This window comes from Eulemur rufifrons, chromosome 14 (assembly GCF_041146395.1).
Source record: "Eulemur rufifrons isolate Redbay chromosome 14, OSU_ERuf_1, whole genome shotgun sequence".
Taxonomy (NCBI): domain Eukaryota; kingdom Metazoa; phylum Chordata; class Mammalia; order Primates; family Lemuridae; genus Eulemur; species Eulemur rufifrons.
Window position 1 is genome coordinate 36652848 of NC_090996.1, and position 23346 is coordinate 36676193.

Sequence of the window (23346 nt, forward strand, 5' to 3'; positions counted from 1 at the left end):
AAGGGCCGGGGGAGGGGCCCACTGCCGGCTGCTCGGGCCCTGGGGCAGCCCCCACCCTGCTCTGCACTCTGGGCTTTGTCTGTCTCCAGGGGTCCCTGCTGTGGCAGGCACAATCCCTCCCACAACCTGTAAACACCCGTGAGGGATCTGTCCCGAGCTGTCTCTGAGTTCTGTGGCCCTGACCCTGGAGAGGTGCCTGAAAGGCCTCGAAGAGCAATTGGGCATTGAGTGGCGTCAGATATTAGGTGCTGAGCAGGACAGGGGCACGGGCCATGTTTCTGGGACCCACAGGTGAGTGTGACACCTGGTCCTAGGGCAAGGCCAGCAGGGTAGGACCCTGACCTCCACCTGTTTCTCCTTTTCTGACCACCTCAGGGACTGAACTCTGGCCTAGGCTGGAGCCCAGCTGTCCCACCCCTTGAGCCCCAGCGAGGACTTCCTGGGGAGGGAGGGGCTGCCAGCTGCCTGCTGGAAGCCATCCAGCTGTGTGTGGCACTGTGTGAGGGTGAACGTGTCCTAAATCCATGCTTATGAGGCAGGCCTGGGTGTGACCCCACCCTCCTCCTCGTCCCCTGCAGCCATCCCACCCAATGACTCCCTTCCTGTGGGAAGAGCACCCCCATCCTTCCCCCACAATCTAGGAGGGAAACTGAGGCCCCCACTGGACCCTTGTTTTCCTGAGGGGAGCAGGGAGAGAGTGGGCGTCGTTTTGTGGTGCCGGGTCCTTGTAGAAATCGTGGAGAGTCCAGAGGCTCCCAGAGAAGTTTTGTCTCTACCTTTCCAACGAGGAGAGAGAGACTCATTGGGGGTAGCCTGGCCCTGCCAGGAGGGGGAGCTGGGCAACCCACTTCTCCAGATGTTCTGGCCTGGGTGGGGTGGGGGGACTTGCGCAATCTCTGTTGCCTCCCCCTACCTCCCTCCCCCCACTCACTTCCGGGTTTGTGGTCTACTGCCAGCTGGCCGTGGTGGGCTGAGCATTCCCACTGTGGGCTGCAGAGCCCGCCGGCAGGCTGGCCAGGGGCACGAGGTGATGCCAGGCGAGAGGAAGGGACCTGGGGCCTCCTCTGTCCCCAGTGTGCCCTGCTGATGGGATGGGAGAGGCTCGGAGGAGGCAAGGGTGTCGGTGGAAGATGGAGGTGAGGACAGCCTTGATACTTGGAAAGGATTCAAGGCTGCGGTCAGTGCCGGGGTGAGCAGCTCTGTGCCCCTTGCCCTCCCACACAGGCTGTGGAGGGGCTGCAGCTGCCTCCAGCCACAGGGAGTGAGGCCGTCGGATCCCTGGAGCCTTTCTGAGCAATGCCTTGCGAGATGGTGGCTCTCCTGGCCACAGAGGCCAGGGTTCCGGTACTGGCCTCGCTGTCCCCGGGTGCCCAGCACACTGGCTCAGTGTCCTCTGCAGCGGAGGGGTGGCCGACAGCTTTGAAGCAGGGCTCGAGTGGGCTCCCGCGCCTCTGCTGTGAGCACCCATCCGGCAGCCTCTCAGTAGGGCGGCTGTGGCCTCCTGGGGACCTCTGTCTCTGGTGCGCCCTGGGAGGGTCAAAAGTTCCTTGGACAGAGAGGGCGGCTCCTAGGCAGGCCGAGGGAGGGGTGTATGGGCTGCGCCCTCCCTCCCTGGGGCCCTGCTGGCAGTGCTGCTGGGCCCTGGGCCCAGGTGGTTACAGGACCCCCTTGCCACGCCCTGGGCCATGGGGAGGGGACAGTTGCCTCACAAGTAGCCTGTGACTTCAGGCCACTGGCTGGCCCGGCCCACTTCTGCCTCCTCCCCGAATAGCCAGGGGCTGGTCCTGGCCTCATCCCTGCAGCTTTGCTCTCCAGGCAGGGGCAGTTTCTTTTGCTCCCCCCATAGACCCTCCGAAGCCCAGGGAATAGCCCCCTGGGGTGACTACTTGTGGTCTGGAAACAACTGAGGATTCTAGAGTAGCTGCTAGGGACTCCTCTTACTGGCCAGGGCTCCCACCCGCTCGCGTCCTGGAGTGAGGTCCACAAGCCCTGAGGGTGATCCAGACACAGCCATCCTCAGACGCCTGCTCACCAGCTCCAGGAGTGCTGGGCAAGCGTAGCTGACTCTCATTTCTCCAGGGTGGATGACGGGAGAAGAGAGGTTTCCATGTGGGGGGGTCCTCTACCAGAACGCAGGGCAGTAGGGCAGGCATGAGGCAGAGCACATGTATGTGCACACACGTGTGTCAGTGTGGACTGGGTATGGGCCTGAGCACACAGGCGCCAGCCACTCTGCTTACACCATCTTCTGATGCCCTCACTCAGGAGGCCAGGGTGGGCGGAAGCCTGGGGACTCCTGGGCAGACTGGGATGGGGGTTTGCCTGCAGGGGTGCACTGGGAGCGTGTTCTGGAGAGTAACACTTGTGAGGGCCGAGGGGACAGGGTTTGCAGAGAGGCTGCTGTGTGTCCCACGGAGCTTGGGGACTGCTAGGCCCTTCGAAGGAATCCCGGAAGAACACAGTGGGAAGCCTTTTACCTGTCCCTGGATGCAGACTGCCTTCTCTGTGGCGGACACGTGATCTTGGCCAAGGCAGCTCTGCACTGAAGATGACTCCTGGGCAGGGGTGTGTGTGTCTCAGCTGTGGCTGGTGCTCCTGGCAGCGGGGCAGGAGCGTCTGGGTCTTGCAGTGGGTCTGGGTGGTGCCCTACAGCATCCACTGCAGGAGGAACCTGCTGACACCAGATGCCTAGTGTGGCATGCTTTGGAGGCAAGCCTGTCCCTGGCGTCCCAGAGAGAACACCACTGCCAGCCAGTCTGGGCATGCAGGCCCGGCAGGGCTTGCTTATTCCTGGCAGGGGTCAAGAATGCTAGGCCTGGAGACTGTCCTGTCTCTGGCTGTGAGCCTGGCCTGGGAGGGGCATGTGCAGACTGCGGGAGCCCTGAGCATCGGCACCAGGCAGCCTCGCTCTTCCTCATGTCCCTGATGCACCAGTGGTGTCATCCTCCCGGTGAAGGGGCTCCTCTCTACCCCTCCAAAGCTTTCGTTGCCCCCTTCTAGTGAAGAATTGTGTTGGTATCACCTGTGTTCATAGAGGACCCACTATGTGCAACAGACACACTCCCGCGTCCCACCTCCCCCCCCCCCCATCTCATGGTAGGGACAAGGATTCAGGCAGGGGATTCTGCCACCTGCCCAGGCTCCGGTACCTGCCGGGAAGTGCACCGCCACCTTTGGTTCAGATTGTCAACTTTATTTTCAGTATAGCCAAGGACCAGGCCCTTGTCTGTAGTTGGGCACTGGATGCACCTTTGGTAGCAGCAGCTCAGTGCTGAGAGGGGCCACCTGGCCCCAGAGGATGTGGTTGAAGCAGTCACGCACAGCACAGGCCTGAGGACATGCTTGTGGACCCTTCAAGGCTCGAGGGGGCACCTAGTGGAAGGGTCCTTGGGAACCTGTAGCAAGAAGGGAGCCCCTGGGACCCACTACCCAGAGGGAGCCTGGGCCCCTCCACCACTCTCGGCTGCTGGACAGCCCAGCCTGTAGCATGCTGTTGGCACCCCCACCCCCTGTTCTTTTCTCTGGGTGAGTCAGCCCAGCCAGTGTCCAGAGAGGGGGATGCCAGGGAACTCCCCCCAGCAGTCTCAGCTAAAAGCAGATGGGCCATTTTGTATCCAGCTCAGTGCAGGGATGAGCCCCCCGGGGTGGTGGTTGAGCGCTGGGATCAAGGGAAGAGAACAGAGTGGAGGAGGGGCACAGGGGCCTGGGGAGGGGTGACTGCTCCCATCCCGACCTGGGTGTGCGTGTGATCGAGTGTGTGCGTGAACTTCGAGGGTGTTGTCAACGGAAAAGAGCCAAACTCTGTAAAATAATTTTAGAGAGATTTATTCTGAGCCAAATTTGAGGATCGTGACCCAGAGCCACGTGCAAGAGGCCTTGAGCAAGTGGACTCGCTGTGGCTGGGTTACAGTTCGGTTTTATACATTTCAGGGAGACGGGTTACAGGGAAAGTCATAAATCAATATGTGAGAATCATACATTGGTTTGGCCCCAAAAGGTGGCCCATCTCGAAGGTGGGGGGGGGCTTACAGGTTATAGGTGGGTTTAAAGATTCTTTGGCTTGTAATTGGTTAAAGACATGAAGCTTTGTCTAAAGGTTTGGAATGTTTTAACATAGTTGCTGTTTATCAGACACAAGCCACCGGACATAGATTTGTTGGGTAAATTGAGGGCCTGTAGGTTTGTCTTGCAGACCCTTAGGCTTGTTAATGGGTTACAAAGGCTGTCCCCAAGAAGGGAGAGGGGCATGATGAGGCCTGTCTGACCTCTGTCCTCCTGGCAGGCAGTTTAGTTTTAGGATATTCCTTTGGCTACGAGAGGGTCCATTCAGTCAGCCGGTGGGGGGGGTGGGGGTGAGCCTTAAAATTTTATTTTAGTTCACAGCGTACACAGTATACGAGTGTGTACAATTGTGTGTGTGCACGTGTGTGAGTGTGAGCACCTATGAAGGTGTGTACGGGAGCAGGTGTGTGCATGTGAGTCTGTGTGTAAACAGGTGTGTGAGCAGGTGCGTGTGTAAATGAACGCATGCAGAGGCGTGTATGACGGTGAGGAGCGTGCGCACATGGACGTGTATGAGCGAGTGCGAGTGCTCACGAGGGGCCGGAGCGAGTGGGAGACATGAGTCGTCAGTGCGGACCTTTGCAGGAGGGTCGAGGTTCCGTTTACGGGGCTCCGGGGACACTCTCCCATCCCCCACCCCCTTCCCCCCTGTGCCCCTCCTGCCGCCCTCCCCACCTTCTCAAGCACAGATCAAGGCAGGATGAGGTCTCCACTCACTCTGGAGTCGGAGAGCAGCTGAAAAGCCCAGGCCTGCCGTTGGCCGCCGGGCCCTCCCTCCTAGGCCAAGGCGCTCGTCACCCCCAGCCACAGGTGTCGCCGCGGCCGGGCACTGGGGAGTGCGGAGCCCCGTGGCCTTCCTGGAGGAGGTGATTTCGGCCGGCAGGCGGGCGGCGCGCATTCCTGAGCCCTGAGTCAGCGCAGCCGCCCCCTCCGGCCGGGCCCGCCCCCGGCGCGCACGCCCCTCGCTGCATGGCATTCCCGGGCGGGCGGGCCGGGCCGGAGGGCGGGCGGGACTCGGCGCGGGCGCCCTCCGGGCCAGCGGCGGCGGCCCCTCCCGACACCCTCGGGACGCTCCGAGGACCCCCGGCGGCGGCGGCGGCGGCGGTGAGCGGGCGCGGCGGGGAGCGGGGCGCAGGGTCCGCGGGCCGGGCGGGTTCCGGGGCTGCGTCGCCGCGCTCGGGGCCTGCCCTGCGCCCGCCGCGCCCGGAGCTGCTCGGAACGGCCGGGCCGGGCCGGGGTCGGGGCCGGGGCCGGGGCCGGGGCCGGGGCCGGGGTCGGGGCGGGCCGGGCCGGGGCAGGGCTGCGGCGAGCCCGCGCTCCCGCGGCCGGACTTTCCTTCCCGGAGTTTGCAGCCGCTCGCGGAGGCGGCCCAGCCCCGGATTCCTCGCCCGGCGCGCCGCAAAAATAGCTGTGGCCGGATTAGCGTGTCCCGGCGGCCTGACCCGGCCGGACAGCCCGGCCCCGTCCCGCCCAACAGCTGAGGGTCCCGGGGGCCGCAGGGCTCCGAGCCTGAGGCGTCCCCCGGTTCCGCCGACCCCCCCCTTTCCTTCCCGGCCACCACCGGTGGGAGGTGTCTCCGAGGCGAAACTCCAGCTCAGAGGGTGGGACTTCTCGGAGAGTCCCTGTCCCAGCCGCCGTCACCCGGGTGGGAACAGCAGCAGCTGTGGAGCTGGGGGGCTGACCCTGGCTTCACTGGCACCCCTCCCCCCACCTGGGAACGCTCAAGTCCGGGGTGGGCCGGGAGCTCCTCCCGAAGGCAGCCCCCCACTCTGTGCTCTGAGTCCCCAGCGGCAGGCTGGGGCCCCACGCCACTGTCGGTGCTTTGAAGCAGGCCTTCTCCCAGCTGGGGTGACAGCCAGACCCCGGGTGCTCAGGGCACTGGGGCCGAGCCTGGCTGTCTGCCATGCTGGGGGCCTGTTTGTAGGGCTGGGGACAGAATGGGCAGGGGATCCCCCGAGCCGGGCCTGCCCCCAGCCCGGAGGGTCCTGACCAGAGTTCCTTCTTTGGTGTCAGCTTGGAGTTGTGAGTCTGTGTCTGTCGCGGTGGGTGGGGCCTGGGTCTGTAGCCCTAGCCCAGTGCTGGGAACCCCCCACCCCCGCCTTGGGACTTCCTGTTGGAGACAGGAGAAGATTCAAGGATGAAACTGGCTTTTCAGGTTTGACCCAGCTAGATGCCTAGGCAGTCCCCAGCTGGGTTCTCCCCACCCCCACAGAGCCAACCCCAGCCCCACAGCCCCCAGCCCAAGGTTGGGAGGAAGCTGGGGAACCAAGCAGCTGGCTGGGGCTCAAGGGGTCCCTCAGGCTGAGCCCCCTGCCACCAGGGGTCACTGTGGGTATGCTGGGTCCCTTTTCCTGAGAATGGGCAGGACAAGTAGGGGGTATGGGGGTCAGGTAGACCCAGATTGAAGGCAGTGGGCTTCGGACCCCTTCCCAGCCCCTCCAAGCAGCCTCCCTCCCGTTGCACAGACAGGCCGGGGGAGGGCAGCACAGTGGGAGGGTCGCTGTGGTCTCAGCCTTTGTCCAGCATCAGTGAGCCGACCGCCCCGCGGAGCTGCCCTTCTAGGGGCACTTGGTTCAGGGGAAGTCCCCCAGGTCTCCCCTGACCGTCAGGGACCATCAGGGCCCTGCCTCCGGCACCCCCAGCTGCTTCTGGGTGGCTTCAGCCCCTTCCTGGGTATGAGGGGCCCCCCATCAGCTCCAGGTCCCCACTCCAGTGTCTGCCCAAGGATTGGAGTCCTTGGCTTCTGCCTGTTTTCTAGGTTGGGCGTGTTTGGGGTGACTCTCTCCTCCTTCAGCTGAGATGCCCTTGGTAAGGCATGTGTACTGGGGCCGCAGCGGGGTCTGACAGCCCTCCACGGCCTGCAGGCCGAGGAGCCCAGGCGGCCTGCCCCTCCTCTGGAACCAGGGCCAGCTGGGCAGGCAGATGGGGTCCCTTGTACCACAGCTGCAGGGCAGACCTGGCCCAGGGCCTTGAACTCCCCCGTAGGATCTGTGGCCTCAGCCAGTGGCTGGCCTCTAAAAGCCTAAGTTTCCTTACCTGTGAGATGGACTCAGAGACCACACCCAGGAGTTATGACAGGTCAATGGGGTCAGTCAGGGTCAGGTTTGAGGCAGGTGTGCCAGGCTCCTGATGCCTGAAGCCATTTCTGCTCTGACTTGGTTTCCCCTCCTGGAGCCTCTCCGGGCCTATCCTGCTGCCTGAGGGGCCTGGAAGGGGGTTGCTGAGCCTGGAGGTGGCTGGGCACCAGCGGCATGTGTGCGAGGTCAGCCAGGGACACTTCTGGAGGGCCCCTATGGTGACCGGGCTGCTCTTCTGCCCTCTGGCCAGGACTGTTGGTGGTTGTGGGCCTCTCCCCTCTCCAGCCTAGAGAGGCTGCTTTCACTTAACTCGAGGACCTGGCTGGACTCCAGATTGGGGACCAGAAGTATCCAGCTTTTAAAGGGAAAGTTACACCCAGAATCTGGTACAGGAAGTCCTTGTTCCCACCCTCTTTGTGACCATATGGCCTGGACAGGTCCCCTCACCTGAGCCTTGAGGCTCACTGCCCCCCCGGTGGGCCTGTCATGTCAACCCTGTCAGATGGGTCAGGGCTGTCAGTGACCCTGTGCCCGTGTGTGCCGGCTGAGCTGTAGGACAGTGTCCCTGCTCCAGGGCTGGCCCCTCTCCTCTCTGTGTGCCACACTCTCAGGTCAGACCCCGGCGTGTCTTTGTCACCAGGGATTCCTGTGTCTCCAGGGCTTCGCGTGGCCTACCTCACAGGCGTCCCGTAGCAGGAAGCCTCTAGTTCTCTCGTTGCCCTCCATGTGCCCGGCTGGGGTGATGCGGGGAGGCAGGGACCTAGCGTGTCCTTCTGGGGACAGGGAGAGGGCAATGCGGAGGCCACCGGCCAGGTCTCGGTCCTGCCCTGCTCCACCCTGAAACTCGTTTCTTCCACAGAAGAGTCGAGGGGTCCCTGGGAGGGTGACGGGCACATCTCATTCTTGGCGTCATCCCATTTGCAGACGAGGACAGAGAAGCCCAGGTGCAGAAGGACTGGACTCTAGGCTGCCGGACAGCTGGTGATTCCCCTCCCAGGGGCTCCAGGGTTGGGCATCAAAGTAGGGGTCAAATAGCGGACTGAACGTCAGAGCAAGGTGCGGGTAGAGATGCTGGAGGAGCCAGCACCTCCTGGGACCGAGTCTGGGAAGGTGTGTTGCTCCAGATGACCTTGGCAGTGGGCAGTCCCCTGGGCAGAGTAGGGCCCAGCTGGATGCTTTTGGCCCTGGGCTGGCCTCCGCTCTGCCTTCAGTTGTCCCTGGCTGCATCGCCCTGGGAATGTGCAGGGCAGGCCTGAGATGAGGGGTCGCTGCTCACACCTGAGAATGTGGCTTCATGCTGGCTGTGGCCACTGTCCAGGCCTAGGCAGGCCAGAACCTCTCCTGTCCCTTCCTAAACTCAACACCTTTGAAGGGTCCTGTCCCCAGCCTCCCCAGGCTTGCCCTCTGGGTGCATGTGCTGCGGGCCCTTTGCGCTCCAGCTCCTCCCTGCAGCTTTGGCCGCCCCCTCCTGTCCCACAGAGGGCCCCAGTGTCCACAAGCAGCGCCAGCTGTTCTATCGTTGGCTCAGCTGTTAAAAGTTGTGCACCTACTGTGTGCTGGGCACTGCTATGACCCCTGATTTTCAGATGGGAAAACTGAGGCTTGCTTGGGGTTGTGGGTGGTGGAGACAGATTGGATCTGAGCGCAGTGTCTCCCCTGGGCTGTCCCTTCTGGCCCCCCCGTGTCGGCTCCTGTGCACACGGCCAGCTTGGGGGGTCCCCAGTCGTGCCCAGAGCAGGAACCCGAGTCGGCAGGACTGTCCCTCATCCCCCACCCAGCCCCTCGGCCCCTCCACACCGGTCTCCGCGCAGCCAGGGTGGGCTTCCTGCCACGTGCCCCAGAGCTGGTCCTGAGCTGCTCAGACGGCCCGGGATGCGCTGCTGTTTTGTTCCCAGACTCTGTCACCAGCTGCTGTTTTGTTCCCAGACTCTGTCACCACTGCTGGCGTTGACTCCCCAGCGTTTCCCACCTCACTTCTAGATGCCCATGTGGCACTTTTGATGGGGCTTGGCCCGGGGGAGGGGGCAGGAGTGACTCACGCGGTGTGACCCTCCGGCCGTCAGGCTGTCCATGGCCGCGGTCTCCCCTGCACTCTGGGGTCAGCGGAGGGGAGCTGCTGTCGGGATTCCCCTCGAGGGGCTGTCCGGGAACAAGAGCCCACTGTGCGCCTGGGGAAGGCCCGGACACTGAGCCTCTGTTTCTGGGCCGGCAACGCGCAGCTCCCTGGCCCAGACTCTTTGTCCCGCCTGGGCCTGCCCCCCGTGTCTGCTGTGGCGCTCCCCACCACGGGCCTTGGGAATCCCACCCACTGGAGGCCCGGGTGGGGAGCCAGGCACGTAGGGGTGGGCCGGGAACACGGCACCGAGGGCAGGGTGGGCCAGGAACACGGCACCGAGGGCAGGGTGGGCCGGGAACACAGCACCGAGGGCAGGGTGGGCCGGGAACACGGCACCGAGGGCAGGGTGGGCCGGGAACACGGCACCGAGGGCAGGGTGGGCGTCCTCTGCCGCCTGCTGGACCTAGAGCTGTGTGGCTCTCAAACTCCTTCCTGCCTCCAGCCCTAGCACAGAAGGGGTTTGGGTGGAGGTGGGGCGCCCCAGGAGACCTGGATGTATGGGCATGGGGGTTCACGAACGGAACTCTCCAGCATTTCCCGGGGCCAAGCGCCGGCCCAGGCCGAGGCGGGGACTGGGGGATGTCAGGTTCCCTGCACATCTCACAGCCTCAGCCGTTCTCCCCCCTAACGTGTGCTGTTCCCACTCCCACCCGTGTGCGTCCGTCAGACCCAGCTGAGGGTCTTGAGGAACCCCCCGTTACCCCAGATCATGGATGCAGGCCCTGCCAGCCTGTGCCCTGCAGTGTTTACCCTGTGGTGGCTTCAGAGCAGGTCTTGGGCCCTGTGGACTCCGCAGTGACAGGACAGAGGACCGCACACGTGTGAACGAGCTCCCCGCTGTGCCCTGCTGTGCCCAGGGATCCAGGCACCTGTTGGGAGCGGGGCAGGCTGACTGCGGCTGGGCAGAGTCCGTTTGCCGGGGGCTCCCCGATGGGAGGGAGCCAGGTGTGAGGACAGGCCTCGCGGGGGAAGCAGGTGCCGTGGAGGGTTATGGATAGTGTGAGTCGATCAGGTGGCAAAGGTTGCTTGCATTTCTGAGCCGAGGGCCAGCTGATGTCACCTGGGGATGCTGAGCAGAGGCAGAGAGGCTCCCGGAGGGGTAGCCCCCGGCACGCAGCCTGCGGACTCCCAGTGGGACCCCACAGCGGCCTGTTCTCTGGGCAAGACCACCGGGGCTGGCTGAGGCATGTGACTGTTGGCTGGCAGGGCCACAGCGGCCCTTCGGGATGGACTGGAGGCAGCATGGCTTCCCCTACCTGACATGCTAAGGGGGTCTCCACCGCGCCTGGTGCCTGCCCCGTCCCCGCAGTGGGGCCCACGCGGCCTGAGGGCCAGCATGCCTGCGTCCCCACCTGGTGGGCCCGGCCTGACTGGCTGGGAGGGTGTGCTCCGTTTAGGAAGCTCCTTCCTGAGCCCCCCGGCCTTGCCCGCGCGCCTGGCACCGGCTGGACCTCCCACCCTCGGTGTCTGAGACTCAGAGGCGGCCCCTGCTGGCCATTTCCCTACCAGCAGGGCGATGGTGCTGCCGCCCACATGACCTGTGCCCTGTTGGTACTGTGGCTGGGCCACGTCCGGGGACACACGGGTCTGGGCTGAGTTTGGGGTAGAGTCAGGTGCTGACTGCTGGAATTCTCAGCCAGGCGCCTTCATGCCGGACGCTGGCCGCCTCCCTCAACACGGCGGGCTCAGCGCGGGCAGGGGGCTCAGCGCGGGCAGGGGGCTCAGCGCGGGCAGGGGGCCCAGCAGGGCCTCCCAGTGTCGTGCAGACAAACGCTGCCCTGAGATCAGGCTGCTGAGGGCATGGAGAGGAGCTCAGCGCCGGGGGGCCGTGTGGGCGGAAAGACCCCTGGGCACCATGCCTGGGAAGCCCCCTGAGCCTTGCCCCCACCTGCCCCCTGGGACCTGAAGTGCGTGGTCAGCTCAGAGATGGGGCTGGAGCGGGTGGGCTGAGCCAGGAGAAGGCACCCTGCAGGCCCCCCTCCCACCGGGTCCATTTCTGGCCCCTGCAGGACCAGGAGGAGCTGAGAGCAGTACCTGGCGCTGCCCCTGGTGGGTGCAGGGCCACTGGAAGCTGTGAGCACTGTCCTAGGACTGTCCCTGGTTGGCATAAGACCATTAGGAGCTCTGAGCAGCGTCTTGGGCCTTCCCCTCGTTATGCTGCCCAGAATGTGTGACCCTGAGCAAGGCAAGCCTCTGTTCTCTACGCCTCAGTTTCCCTACTTGTACAGTGTGGGGGGAGCTTTCTTTATATCCCCGCCAAGCAGCTGAGAGGGAGACTCTCAAGTGGAAGCCGTTTCTGGGGGCCTTAGTGGGGCGGTTACAGACCCTACAGCTCAGAGCCTGTCAGGGTCTGCAGCTCTTTGAAGAGGCTGAGGCATTTGGGGTTTTCTGCCCAAAATGGCTCCAGGAAGCTCCAGCCGTCCCCACACTCTCTGTGTCCCTGTTGTGCTTCCAGTCTTGGATCTCTACTTTCTAGACCCTGTTGTCCCTCTTGGTGGGGGAGGTGCAGATCTGTCCCAAGGTGTAATGGGGGAAAACAGCGTCCCCAGGAGGCCTTGCCGTGTCTCACAGTCACACTGCCCGGCAGCGGTGCTCCAGGTCGAACCCTGGCCTCTCTGCCCTTGCCCTGTGCCCAAGTGATCGGTTTGGGGTTGGGGTCTGAGGCGTTCAGGGTAGTGCCAACCATGCAATGCCGCCCACCACCCCCAGTGCCGAGCCCCCTCACCTCTGTTTCTGGGCACATGGCACCCCTTGGTGGTCATCGTGGTGCCTGTGCCCAGGTGGCTTTGGAAAGCCATTTGTACACAGGAGCCTGGCACCACCCGCAGCCGCTCTGCTTCCTGGGCAGCCACGTCTTCCTCTGAATGTGGGGGCTCCATGCCAGGGACTGAGCACCCCCCTTGCAGACCGCCGTGCACACAGTGGTCACTCCGTCTCTGGGGTGCAAGTCACGGTTAAGGGGACGAAGTCCGGGTCACACGGGCCGCAGATTTGCCCTGTGTAGATGGGGGTGAGCCCGTGCCCCCGAGACCTCTCGCTGGCTGTTCCCTGTGTGTGGGACATCCTCGCAGCCCAGCGCACTCCCTCCCTCTCCTCCCTCAAGCCTCTGCTCAGATGTCGCCTCCCACCAAGCAACCGTAATCTGCTGATTTTTCTCCAGGCACACGTAGCATCTTTTAACGGTGCATGTACTCACTTGTAGGTTTATTACCCTCTAGGCTGTACACTCCAGGGGGGCAGGGACTTTGTCCTGTTCATTCGCCAGTGTGTCGCAAGCACCTAGAACAGTGACTTGGTCGCAGTAGGCACTCAGAGAGTTGTCTGTGGAGCATTTATGTTGTCCGAAGACCTGGGGTGCGCCCAGCACTGTCTGCTGGGTGAGCATGTCGGTGCTGAGCACACAGTAGGTCTCTGACAGCAGCAGCCATGAGCGCCACCGTGGGGCTTACCATTGCTTCTCCCTCCTCCCGGGTTTGGGCCCAGTGAGTCCTCAGAGGTCTGTCTGTGTCGCACGATTGAGCAGCACCCCAACCCCTGCCGCCAGGCCCGCCTCACTGACCCTGGAGCCATGAGCGAGGCCCGCAGAGACAGCACGAGCAGTCTGCAGCGCAAGAAGCCCCCCTGGCTGAAGCTAGACATCCCAGCTGTGGTGCCCCCGGCCACAGAGGAGCCCGGCTTCCTGCAGGTAGGCCCTGGTCAGCGGGGGCCGTGGGTGCACCCCATTCCGTGCCCTCACCGTGCCCCTGTTGCCCAGCCCCTGAGGCGCCAGGCTTTCCTGCGGAGTGTGAGCATGCCGGCCGAGACAGCCCGCGTCCCTTCGCCCCACCCCGAGCCCCGGCGGCCAGCGCTGCAGCGCCAGACGTCCATCACACAGACCATCCGCAGGTATGGCGCCATGTCGGCCACCGCACGGGCTGGGGCTGGGGGCTGTGGGGACAGAGGCAGGCACACGGGGCGGGGCCGGGGGCGGGGGCCCCTGCTGCCCCAGTGCTCTCCTCGGTCTCAGTCCCCATGTCTCCTGTCCTCCTCCTGTTCTGGGGACTGACTGCTCTCCCGTTACCCCCCTTCCCGCCCCCTCCCCCCGTGCTCTCCTTCCCCTCCCTCATGCTCTGGCCTCACAGCAGCCGACAAGTGCGCTTTGGGCGTGTCCACACCCTGCCCCTCTTGGGTGCCCAGGCGGCCTGCAGGGCCCTCCCGCCGCGCCAGTCTCTCTCTTGGTCCCTGCTCAGGTGCCTCGTACAGGTCATGAGTGTGTTGGTGCTTTCCGGCATGTGAATGGCATGCGGCCTCTTGGGAGCTGCCAGCGTGGTTGGCATCCCTGGGGCTCGTAACAGCGGGGGCTGGCAGTGATTTTGTTTGCACGTCCGGGGCTGTGTGTGGCCTTCTGGGCCCTGTCGCAGCTGCTCTCTGAGTTCTGTGGTGTCCTGGGTTTCAGCTGCTGCCTGGGGCCGAGCTTTGGGCTGAGCTCTCAGCGTCCTGTCTGGACTCAGCGTCTCCCCTCTGTCCCCTGTTAGGGGTGGGGCGAGGGCCCGTGTGAGGCACGGCTGAGGCCTGCTAGCTGTGGTCTGCTGGGCATTTGGAGTTGGCTGTTCAGGGTGTGGCCAGGGGTGCCACCCACTCAGCCTCTTAATCAGACCGCGACTGCCCAGACCCCGGGCCCCGGGGTGACTGGAAGTCAGGGGAAGGGCATGCTGTCCCAGAGGGGGGCCTTTGAAGCCCCCTGCCTAGGAGCAGGGAGATCTGGCTGCCCCTTGCTGAGTCCTTCCTACGCCAGGGGGACGGCTGACTGGTTTGGAGTGAGCAAGGACAGTGACAGCACCCAGAAGTGGCAGCGCAAGAGCATCCGTCACTGCAGCCAGCGCTATGGGAAGCTGAAGCCCCAAGTCATCCGGGAACTGGACCTGCCCAGCCAGGACAACGTGTCACTGACCAGCACTGAGACGCCGCCCCCCCTGTATGTGGGGCCGTGCCAGCTGGGCATGCAGAAGGTATGCCGCCTGCTGCCCCCCCCGCAGCCCCTCCTTCTTGTCCCCTGGGCTGGGGCTGGGGACACAGCCTGCCTGAGCCGAGGAGCTTCCTCAGGAGCTCAGATTCTGGGAGAGCAGTCGGCACCTGAGATCCTCTCTGGGAAGGGGGACCTCCCCCCTTGTGGTGGGGACAGGGTCCCGGGGTGGCACCGAGGCCCAGCTCCTGGATGGGAAGGCATCCCAGGCTGACCAGCAGTGCAAACGCCCTCCTAGCAGGGAGAAGGAGCCCCTAGGGGCTGCAGGGTGGGGACGGTGCCCGTACAGCTGTCCAGGGGCCCGTGAGGAGCGAGGGGGGAAGCAGTCATGCTCTGGACGCAGGGCGTGTGTGGGTCTGGGTGGGCCAGGAGCCCCCATGTTGCTGACCCAGCTCTGACTCCAGCGTCCCCTCCCCTCCGCCAGATTATAGACCCCCTGGCCCGCGGCCGGGCCTTCAGGGTGGCCGATGACGCTGTGGACGGCCTGAGTGCCCCGCACACTCCCGTCACGCCAGGTGCCGCCTCCCTCTGCTCCCTCTCCAGCTCCCGCTCAGGGTTCAACCGGCTCCCGCGGCGGCGCAAGCGTGAGTCGGTGGCCAAGATGAGCTTCCGGGCGGCAGCGGCGCTGGTGAAGGTGCGTGCAGGGGCCGAGGGTGGGGACGGGGACCGAGCCGGCTTCTGGGTCCCATGCTCACGCCCTTGCCCCCAGGGCCGCTCTGCCAGGGACGGCACCCTGCGCCGGGTGCAGCGCCGCAGCTTCACCCCTGCCAGCTTTCTGGAGGAAGACACGGCCGACTTCCCCGATGAGCTGGATACATCCTTCTTTGCCCGGGTAAGGAGCACCCAGGGCATCGCCCGACCCTCTTCGTCCCTGCACCCACCCTGACCGCACCTGTTTGCTCAGGAAGGTATTCTCCATGAGGAGCTGTCCACATACCCGGACGAAGTTTTTGAGTCGCCGTCGGAGGCAGCGCTCAAGGACTGGGAGAAAGCCCCGGAGCAGGCTGACCTCACCGGCGGGGCCCTGGACCGCAGCGAACTTGAGCGCAGCCACCTGATGCTGTGAGTGCGGGAGGCGGTGAGGGGTCCCGCATGGGGGCAGCTGGGCAAGGCTCCGGCGTTCCCAGTCTGGGGTGCTGGAAGGGGCCGCCTCGTGGACTGGGAACCCGCCACAGGTGGGAGACCCAGGACTGGGTGTGACGCCCAGCACAACTGCCCATCTGTGGAATGGGACAGCAGCCCCAGAGCCCAGGGCCGGGACAGAATCCAGCAGGGAGCAGCAGGTGACATAGTTAATACTCGCTGAAGCGCGGAACCTCTCGTGCGTCCTGGTTCTGTCCTCCCTGCGGTCCCCAGAGGGGTGCAGGCTTGCCCTTTTACTGGTGAGGGGGAGGCTGATGCTGAATGAGTCACGCAGCATCGTCACCACCAGTCCTGGGCAGGATGGAGACAGGCGGGGACCGCGGTTCCGGGAGGCCGAGGTGAGGAATGGAACGGTAGCAGGTTGCGGGGCTGGGGAGGCAGGTAAAGGCGCCGGCTCCCTGCAGGCCCCTGGAGCGTGGCTGGCGGAAGCAGAAGGAGGGCGCGGCGGCCCCACAGCCCAAGGTGCGGCTTCGGCAGGAGGTGGTGAGCACCACCGGGCCGCGCCGGGGCCAGCGCATCGCCGTGCCGGTGCGCAAGCTTTTCGCCAGGGAGAAGCGGCCGTATGGGCTGGGCATGGTGGGACGGCTCACCAACCGCACCTACCGCAAGCGCATAGACAGCTACGTCAAGCGCCAGATCGAGGACATGGATGACCACAGGTAGGTGTGTGGTAGGGACACAGGCCCGGGCTGGCGGTCCTCTGGGTGGGGGTGGGGCTGTGGGTTGGGGGTGCGGCCCCCGCTGATGCTCCGCCTCGCAGGCCCTTCTTCACCTACTGGCTCACCTTCGTGCACTCGCTCGTCACCATTCTAGCCGTGTGCATCTACGGCATCGCGCCTGTGGGCTTCTCACAGCACGAGACCGTGGACTCGGTGAGCCCCTGTGCCCTCCCTGGGCCCAGATGCCTGGAGTCTGCGCTCGGGCCCCCTCCTGCCCCGGTCAGGGAGAAGAGGGGCTACGAGGGGCCACACTGGCCCGTCTCATCCCGCTCCCCAACTTCCTAGGTGCTGCGGAACCGCGGGGTCTACGAGAACGTCAAGTACGTGCAGCAGGAGAACTTCTGGATCGGGCCCAGCTCGGTGAGGGCGGGGCAGGGGGCGGAGCCTGGCGGCGCCCGGCGGGCAGGGGGTCTGGGGGTCTGGGGGTCTGGGCCCGGCCGCAGCTGCACGTCCCCTTCACCCACAGGAGGCCCTCATTCATCTGGGCGCCAAGTTCTCGCCCTGCATGCGCCAGGATCCGCAGGTGCACAGCTTCATCCACGCGGCGCGCGAGCGCGAAAAGCACTCAGCCTGCTGCGTGCGCAACGACAGGTCGGGCTGCGTGCAGACGTCAGAGGAGGAGTGCTCGGTGCGTCCGCTGCCCCGCCCCGGCCCGGCCCCGCCCCCAGCGCCGGCCCCGCCCCCATCCCGGCCCCGCCCCCCGCCCCCGCCCGTGCGGCGGGTTCGGCCGTCACCACCCGGCCGAGCGACCCGTTACCGTCCTCCGTGGCACGTAGAACCGCCCCTGTGCGCACGGCCTTCCCGTTCCCGTCTCCTTCGTTCTTACCCCGTCCTCCAGCTCCATCTCCTCGCCCCACAGAGGATCGTTGGAAGTTTTGATTTGGTCTTTTGGTGTAGGTGCACTCACTGAGGATGTGTCTGGTTTGTGTGCGTGTGTCTTCAAGTTTGCATAAGTGGTATTGCCTTTGTTCCCACTGAACAGTTTCTAAAAAGATTCATCCAAACTTTGATCACGTCATCTTACATGCCGGTGGCATAGTTTATACCAGTTCCCTGATTTAGGACACAGAGGTCGTTTCTGATTTTGTTAATAGCAATTACGCAGCTGAACGCCTTGTAACAGTCTCCACCAACATGCGTGTGCATTGCAAGAGTATAAATTCACAGAGGCCGAGTTGCAGAGTCAGAGGGAGGATTTCAGTGGCTTTGCCTTTGAGCCCGGACTCCCTGAGCCCCCACGTTGCCCGGACTGAACTGGGTAAAGGGGGGCTCTGCCCAGGGACTGACCCTCTGTCCCCTCCGCAGTCCACCCTGGCAGTGTGGGTGAAGTGGCCCATCCATCCCAGTGCCCCAGACCTTGCAGGCCACAAGAGGCAGTTTGGCTCCGTCTGCCACCAGGACCCCAGGTCAGTCCTGCTGGCCGCCCTCCCACCTGCTTTTGCCCACCCACACCTTCCTGGGGGGTGTGAGGGAGGGATGCCCCCTTCCGTGTTGAGCGGGGTGGAAGGGCACCCATGCTAGGGGCTCCAGGCAGGGCCTGACCACACACTTGGCTCACGCAGGGTGTGTGACGAACCCTCATCCGAAGACCCCCATGAGTGGCCAGAAGACATCACCAAGTGGCCGGTGAGCTGGGGTGGGGGGTTGCTGGTGAGTCCTCCTTGTCATGTGGTGGGGGAAGCCACACCCAGCCATTAGTAATGCCAGAGACTCACACATTTTCTGACGCAGTTCCCCTGGCCTTGCACAGCCTGTCCTGCCCCTCTGAGCGAGTAGTCCGAGCAAGAGAGCTCGGTGAAAACTTCGAAGGTCAAACGATATTATTCCAGTTTGACAGATGGCCCAGCTAAGGCTCGGGGCTGGCAGCCTGCAGTCAAGGAAGGCCTGCTTTCTACCTCATGGGCCTGTCCAGTTTTGCTTCACCCCCAACACGGTGTCGGGTGCAGGGTTGGAGGAGGTCCTGACCCATCTCACCCCCATTTGTGACCCAGATCTGCACCAAAAACAGTGCCGGGAACCACACCAACCATCCCCACATGGACTGTGTCATAACAGGCCGGCCCTGCTGCATCGGCACCAAGGGCAGGTGGGTGTACCCGTGTGAGCGTGCAGCTGTCCCTGGGCTGCGAGCACCGCCCTGGGGCTGTGCCTTCTCCCTCACCGACTCCTGGAATAACCCAGTGCATCGAGGAGTGCGGGGTGAGGAAGGGTCTGGACTTTCTCAGGCCCAGCAGAGGCGGGAGGGTGGGGCTGAAAGCAGCTCCTGGGCCCCAGCAGGCCCCTCTGCAAAGCGGCACCTCCAAACCTAGCCTGACTTTCCAGGTGTGAGATCACCTCCCGCGAGTACTGTGACTTCATGAGGGGCTACTTCCACGAGGAGGCCACACTGTGCGCTCAGGTAGGTCCCCAGGGCGAGTGTGGCCCCTCCCCAGCCACTGTGGGTCCTGACGGCCACTCCGCACAGGTGCACTGCATGGATGACGTGTGTGGCCTCCTGCCTTTCCTCAACCCTGAGGTGCCTGACCAGTTCTACCGCCTGTGGCTGTCCCTCTTCCTGCACGCCGGGCAAGTGACACCGTGGGCCGGGTGGTGTGGCCTCGGGGACCCCAGGGGCGGCTGGCTGGGAGTGGCAGAGATGTCCCTTTCCCCGCTGAGTGCCTCCCTACTGCCATGCCCACAGGATCCTGCACTGCCTGGTGTCCGTCTGCTTCCAGATGACCGTCCTGCGGGACCTGGAGAAGCTGGCGGGCTGGCACCGCATAGCCATCATCTACCTGTTGAGCGGTGTCACCGGCAACCTGGCCAGTGCCATCTTCTTGCCATACCGGGCAGAGGTAAGGCTGCCCCTCAGGGTGGGGACCCTCCTGTGCGCACCTGTGGTCAGGTGTGAACTCAGTCCGTGCCAAGCACTGAACGTGGGTTGTAGAGCGCCCGGCCTGGGGGCATCCGCATCTGGCTCCTCAGTCCTGGGTGCTCTTGGCCGCGGGAGGTGGGCGGGAAGACGAAGCTTTGGGGGCCCACTCGGCCCCCCCGGCTCACAGCCCCCCCACTGCCTCCCAGGTGGGCCCTGCTGGCTCGCAGTTTGGCATCCTGGCCTGCCTCTTTGTGGAGCTCTTCCAGAGCTGGCAGATCCTGGCCCGGCCCTGGCGCGCCTTCTTCAAGCTGCTCGCTGTGGTGCTCTTCCTCTTCACCTTTGGGCTGCTGCCCTGGATCGACAACTTTGCCCACATCTCGGGCTTCGTCAGTGGCCTCTTCCTCTCCTTCGCCTTCCTGCCCTACATCAGCTTTGGCAAGTTCGACCTGTACCGCAAGCGCAGCCAGATCGTCGTCTCCCAGGTGGTCTTCCTGGGCCTCCTGGCCGGCCTGGTGGTGCTCTTCTACTTCTATCCTGTGCGCTGCGAGTGGTGCGAATTCCTCACCTGCATCCCCTTCACGGACAAGTTCTGTGAGAAGTACGAGCTGGACGCTCAGCTCCACTGAGCCGGCTGCCGGCACTGGCGGCCACGTGCTTCAGGCCGGAGCCAGACGGGCAGGACCACCCTGAGCTTCACAGGCCTACGGGACGCACGCGGTTCCGAACCCAGACCTGTTGTGCCTTACGTCTGCCGAACCCTTCATACTGCCGGGCATTTAGTACACTACTTCCTGTGATAACCTTCTAACCAGTCTCTGGACGACCACCTCACGTGGCCAATAAATGGACTTGGGAGCGTTTTAGCTGCCACTAACTTGACCCGGGCGTCTTCCTCCTTCCACCCGGTTTCCGGCTGGGGGCTGGAGAGGGAGGTCCTGCAGGCCCCCGGCCTCTGGCTCATGCTTCCCCAGGACATGCAGCTAAGTGTCAGATGCAGTCATGGGTGCACCTTGCTGCCCCCTCCGAGGGTGGCCGGTGGCCAGCGCTGGGCAAGGCCTTAGGGATGTGCTGTCACGCCCCCGCCCCCCCACGGGGAAGTGCTCCCTGCACCCCCAGCAGTCCCAGTCCCCACCTTTGCTGCCGCCCTTTTCACCGAGCCTGATGAAGGCGCTGGTGCAGGTGAGCCCTGCGGGCTGGGGCTGGAGGTCCCACCCACAGCGGTGCCACATGCCCCTTTCCACCGTGGGCTCTGAGGCAGGCCTTGCTGCCCCACAAGTAGACATAGGGAGCTGCCCCTATTATTTCCCCTTTGCTGTGGAGATCACGGTAAGGGAATCGTGACCTGGGGAGTGCCACAGGTCTCAGGTGTGACATCGTGGGCTTTAGGACTCACCTGCAGCAGTTATCTCTTCTTAGCTCCCCTCTGTGATGCGGCGGCCCCAGTCCCTCCTACCCAGGGTGCTGTGGCTTTCCGACTTTTCAGAGTAAGAACCAAACAGGTTTATTCTGTACACAGGGCCAGGCCCGTAGCCCTGTAGGACCGGCCGTGTGATCAGGGTATTTGGGCCCAGGGAGAGGTAGGCCGAGGCCAAGTAGACAGGAGAGAAAGGAGCACTGGTTCACCCAGTCCTAGTCCTGAGGGCTGCAGGGTTCATGCTGACGGTCCCAGGTGGACACAGCTGGGCTGAGGCCACCTCACATCCTTTCTGTGAAAGGGACAATGGCTTGAGGGCACCATCCTTCTGGAAAAGGCTCGACCGCCAGTGACTAGAGTTGTCCTTATCCGGAGGTTCACTTCTGCCTCAGCTTTTTGATGAAGGAAACCTCATCCCGATTCCGGATACCGTAACTGAAAGGGAAGGAAAGGTGTGAACTGACCTACAGAGGGATCCATTTGTGACTCCCCGCCAGAGGCTCGTGAGGGACCAGGAAACAACAACAGATACGGACGAGTGTGGCATCCAGGAAGGCCAGGAGGTGGCAGTGGTCATCCTTCCACGGACCCACGCTGCCAGCAGGGCACGTCCATGCCCACTCTCATGCCCTTCCTGCTGGCACTGTGCAGCCCTGAGCTGCTGCTAGTGAGAAACGCCGGGCCCCTGGAGCTGCACCTCTGCCTGCCGTTCTCGTGGGGACAGCCCCAGTGTATCTCCTTGTCGGAGGGCATCGCCTCCTGGGGCGGCCGCCCCACTCTGGCAGAGCACTGGGGACTGGAGGGCAGTGGACCAGATGTCCCCCTCCAGCTCAGGATACGGTCTATACTTACTCTCGGAGCTTCTTCCTGTCCTCTGTGAGCTTCTCTCCTGCAGAGGTCAGATGATACGTCCTCCACACATAGGACCTGCAAGAAGGGGACTCGGGTAAACTATATGCCCCGAACAGGGCGAGCCGGGTGGCTGTGCATGACAGGGACTCGAGGCATCGGCCTCAAGGGGCCCGAGGCAGCTGTCCTCCCCACAATCCACGCATCAGGCCTGAGGCAGCTGTAAGGAAGCACTGTTCTCAAAGGGCTGGATGGGGCAGCAAGTCCAAACACACTTTGCTAATAAAATAGGCGACAGTGCCAAGACTCGGCTAACAGGACACTTCATCCAGGAGCGTGAGGGCTGGTGACACGTAGGTGAGGAGGGACAGAACCCTGACAGCTGCACCACCTGTAACTAGGGAGGCCCCTTCCGGACACACTGGAAATGGTCTAAGGCGTCCCCGAGTGAAGACACCGAGCAGCTTGGGTGGGGTGATGTGCATGAAAGAGCCAGCATGTTTAGAAAGAACAGCCGAGGCAGGAGTCTCAGGCACAGAAGCACCTGCCCTGTTGGAACTCTTGAAACAGGGAGCTTGTCACCTCAGTGGTGACATGCCCAGGTGGAGCTGGGAGCTGCTGTCCACTCACCAGCTGATGTGCTGAATGCCCCCTTCCCGCTCCTGCTTCAGCTGCACGTATCTCTGGATGGCCTTCTTCAGGTCCAGGACCGTGGCATTCTGCACCACAACCACAGCTGCACCGACGGACACAAAGGGGAGAAGATCCAGAGTGGGAACCCACCGCCACGTCCTCAGCTGGCAGGAGAGTAACCCAGAACCTCTGCTGAGCTCTGATGTGTTGGGCGGGGCAGGTCTGTGGCCGTCCCAACACCCCTGGGCATGGCTTGTGAGTTTGTGCTCACTGGCCTAACGTCCTGCCCCTGTGACAGCTTGGACCACAGGCCTGAAGGGAGGCGGGCGGCACTTACGCATCACTTCTCCGTCCATCTTGCACACTCGGACTGTCATTGCTTGGCCATATTCTAGTGCTATTTGGGAATTGACCTCTTCCAAAGTAACCTAGAGAAGACCAAGGGTGGAAGTAGGAACCCTGCCTTTCTTAACTACCTCAAACAACAACAAAGAAAACAAGCTGACAGTTGCCAAGAAGTGATGCTCCATTTTGTGAAGGGCAAGGAAGGGAAGGGGCTCTTGCCTTAAGGGTTTCTTCAGCACCCCAATCTCACGGTCCACCCCCATCTTAATTTAATATCCAAAGTTGACAAAGTCTCCGGGGAAAGCAGTGCAAAGAAACAGGCAGGGAGAATGAACTCACAGGAGGATCAGCCCCTGATCTGGGTAGGGAAACACTAGGTTTGGCCGTCAGTTCACCCCAAGGGTCACTGATCACCAGGATCTGGGCCAGGGTCCCGGCACTTAGGGCAAGGTGGGTGTGCAAAATTTACCAAGGCGCCAAAAAAGTCAGGGTAATAATAACTTTAATACAACAGTGAAGAAACACAAGTTAATCTGAACCACCCACATGACGGGCAAAATCCCGCGCCCCAGGCAAATGCCTGGCTGGCTTCACCCCGCGCACCCCCGGCCCAGGTCGAGACCCTCGTCTACGCCCAGAGGCGCCTTCATCGGCCTCCGGGCCGCAGCCCCCCACGGGCACCTTCAGGGGCTGTCCGGGCCCGACCCGCCCGCGCACCTGGATCGGTAGATCGCAGAGTAGCGGGTCCTGCACCACCATGGCGAGACCCTCCTGGAACACGTCCACCGCCTCAGAGTGCGGCAGCGCCTCCTCCTCGTCCTCATCGTCCTGCGGCGTCTCGAGCGGACCCGCGGCCTCCGCTGCCTCCAGGGCCGCCAGTCCCCGGCCGGGCTCCGTGGGCCCCGCCAGCCCGCGCTGGGGAGACGGAGCGCGCACGCGCGGGCACCGCGGCCCGCCCCAGCCAGGCAGCCCCGCGCTTGGTGCGCCCCCGGGCGGCCGCGATGACCAATGAGAAGTGCCAAACGGCCTGTCGCAAGGTCTACCGGGAGCGCGGAATCGGCGTGCCTATTGGTTGGCTCCGGGGAAGGGCGGCTGCCAGGACCAATGTGAGTTGGAGGCGGGCGGCTGCCAG

The 23346-nt window shown here is 63.7% G+C and overlaps 2 protein-coding genes across 5 annotated transcripts; one reads left to right on the top strand and one right to left on the bottom strand.

Moving 5' to 3' along the window:
- The first annotated feature begins 5034 nt into the window (after window positions 1-5034).
- On the top strand, window positions 5035-19852 carry RHBDF1 (rhomboid 5 homolog 1). 4 transcript variants are annotated; one of them, XM_069487226.1, is made up of 18 exons: window positions 5035-5157; window positions 12800-12940; window positions 13010-13140; window positions 14030-14243; window positions 14682-14891; window positions 14967-15089; window positions 15162-15319; window positions 15805-16059; window positions 16161-16272; window positions 16405-16479; window positions 16586-16747; window positions 17425-17525; window positions 17682-17745; window positions 18111-18205; window positions 18442-18517; window positions 18584-18684; window positions 18800-18953; window positions 19180-19852. In XM_069487226.1, exons 2-18 carry the CDS (start codon window positions 12824-12826, stop codon window positions 19597-19599), a joined length of 2568 nt encoding a protein of 855 aa, XP_069343327.1. In that variant the 5' UTR covers window positions 5035-5157; window positions 12800-12823; the 3' UTR covers window positions 19600-19852. The 4 variants fall into 4 exon arrangements, with proteins under 4 accessions (XP_069343327.1, XP_069343326.1, XP_069343325.1 ...); XM_069487225.1 differs by lacking the exon at window positions 5035-5157 and adding an exon at window positions 9608-11423 and having other exon boundaries at window positions 14682-15089; window positions 19180-19825; XM_069487224.1 differs by lacking the exon at window positions 5035-5157 and having other exon boundaries at window positions 9608-12940; window positions 14682-15089; window positions 19180-19825.
- A 603-nt stretch (window positions 19853-20455) lies between these two features.
- Window positions 20456-23163, bottom strand: SNRNP25 (small nuclear ribonucleoprotein U11/U12 subunit 25). The gene is made up of 5 exons (XM_069486405.1): window positions 22932-23163; window positions 22207-22297; window positions 21867-21972; window positions 21240-21314; window positions 20456-20822 (listed from the first exon to the last, which is right to left on the bottom strand). The coding sequence occupies exons 1-5, from the start codon at window positions 22971-22973 to the stop codon at window positions 20765-20767; spliced, it is 372 nt and encodes a 123-aa protein (XP_069342506.1). The 5' UTR covers window positions 22974-23163; the 3' UTR covers window positions 20456-20764.
- Between the last annotated feature and the right edge of the window lie 183 nt (window positions 23164-23346).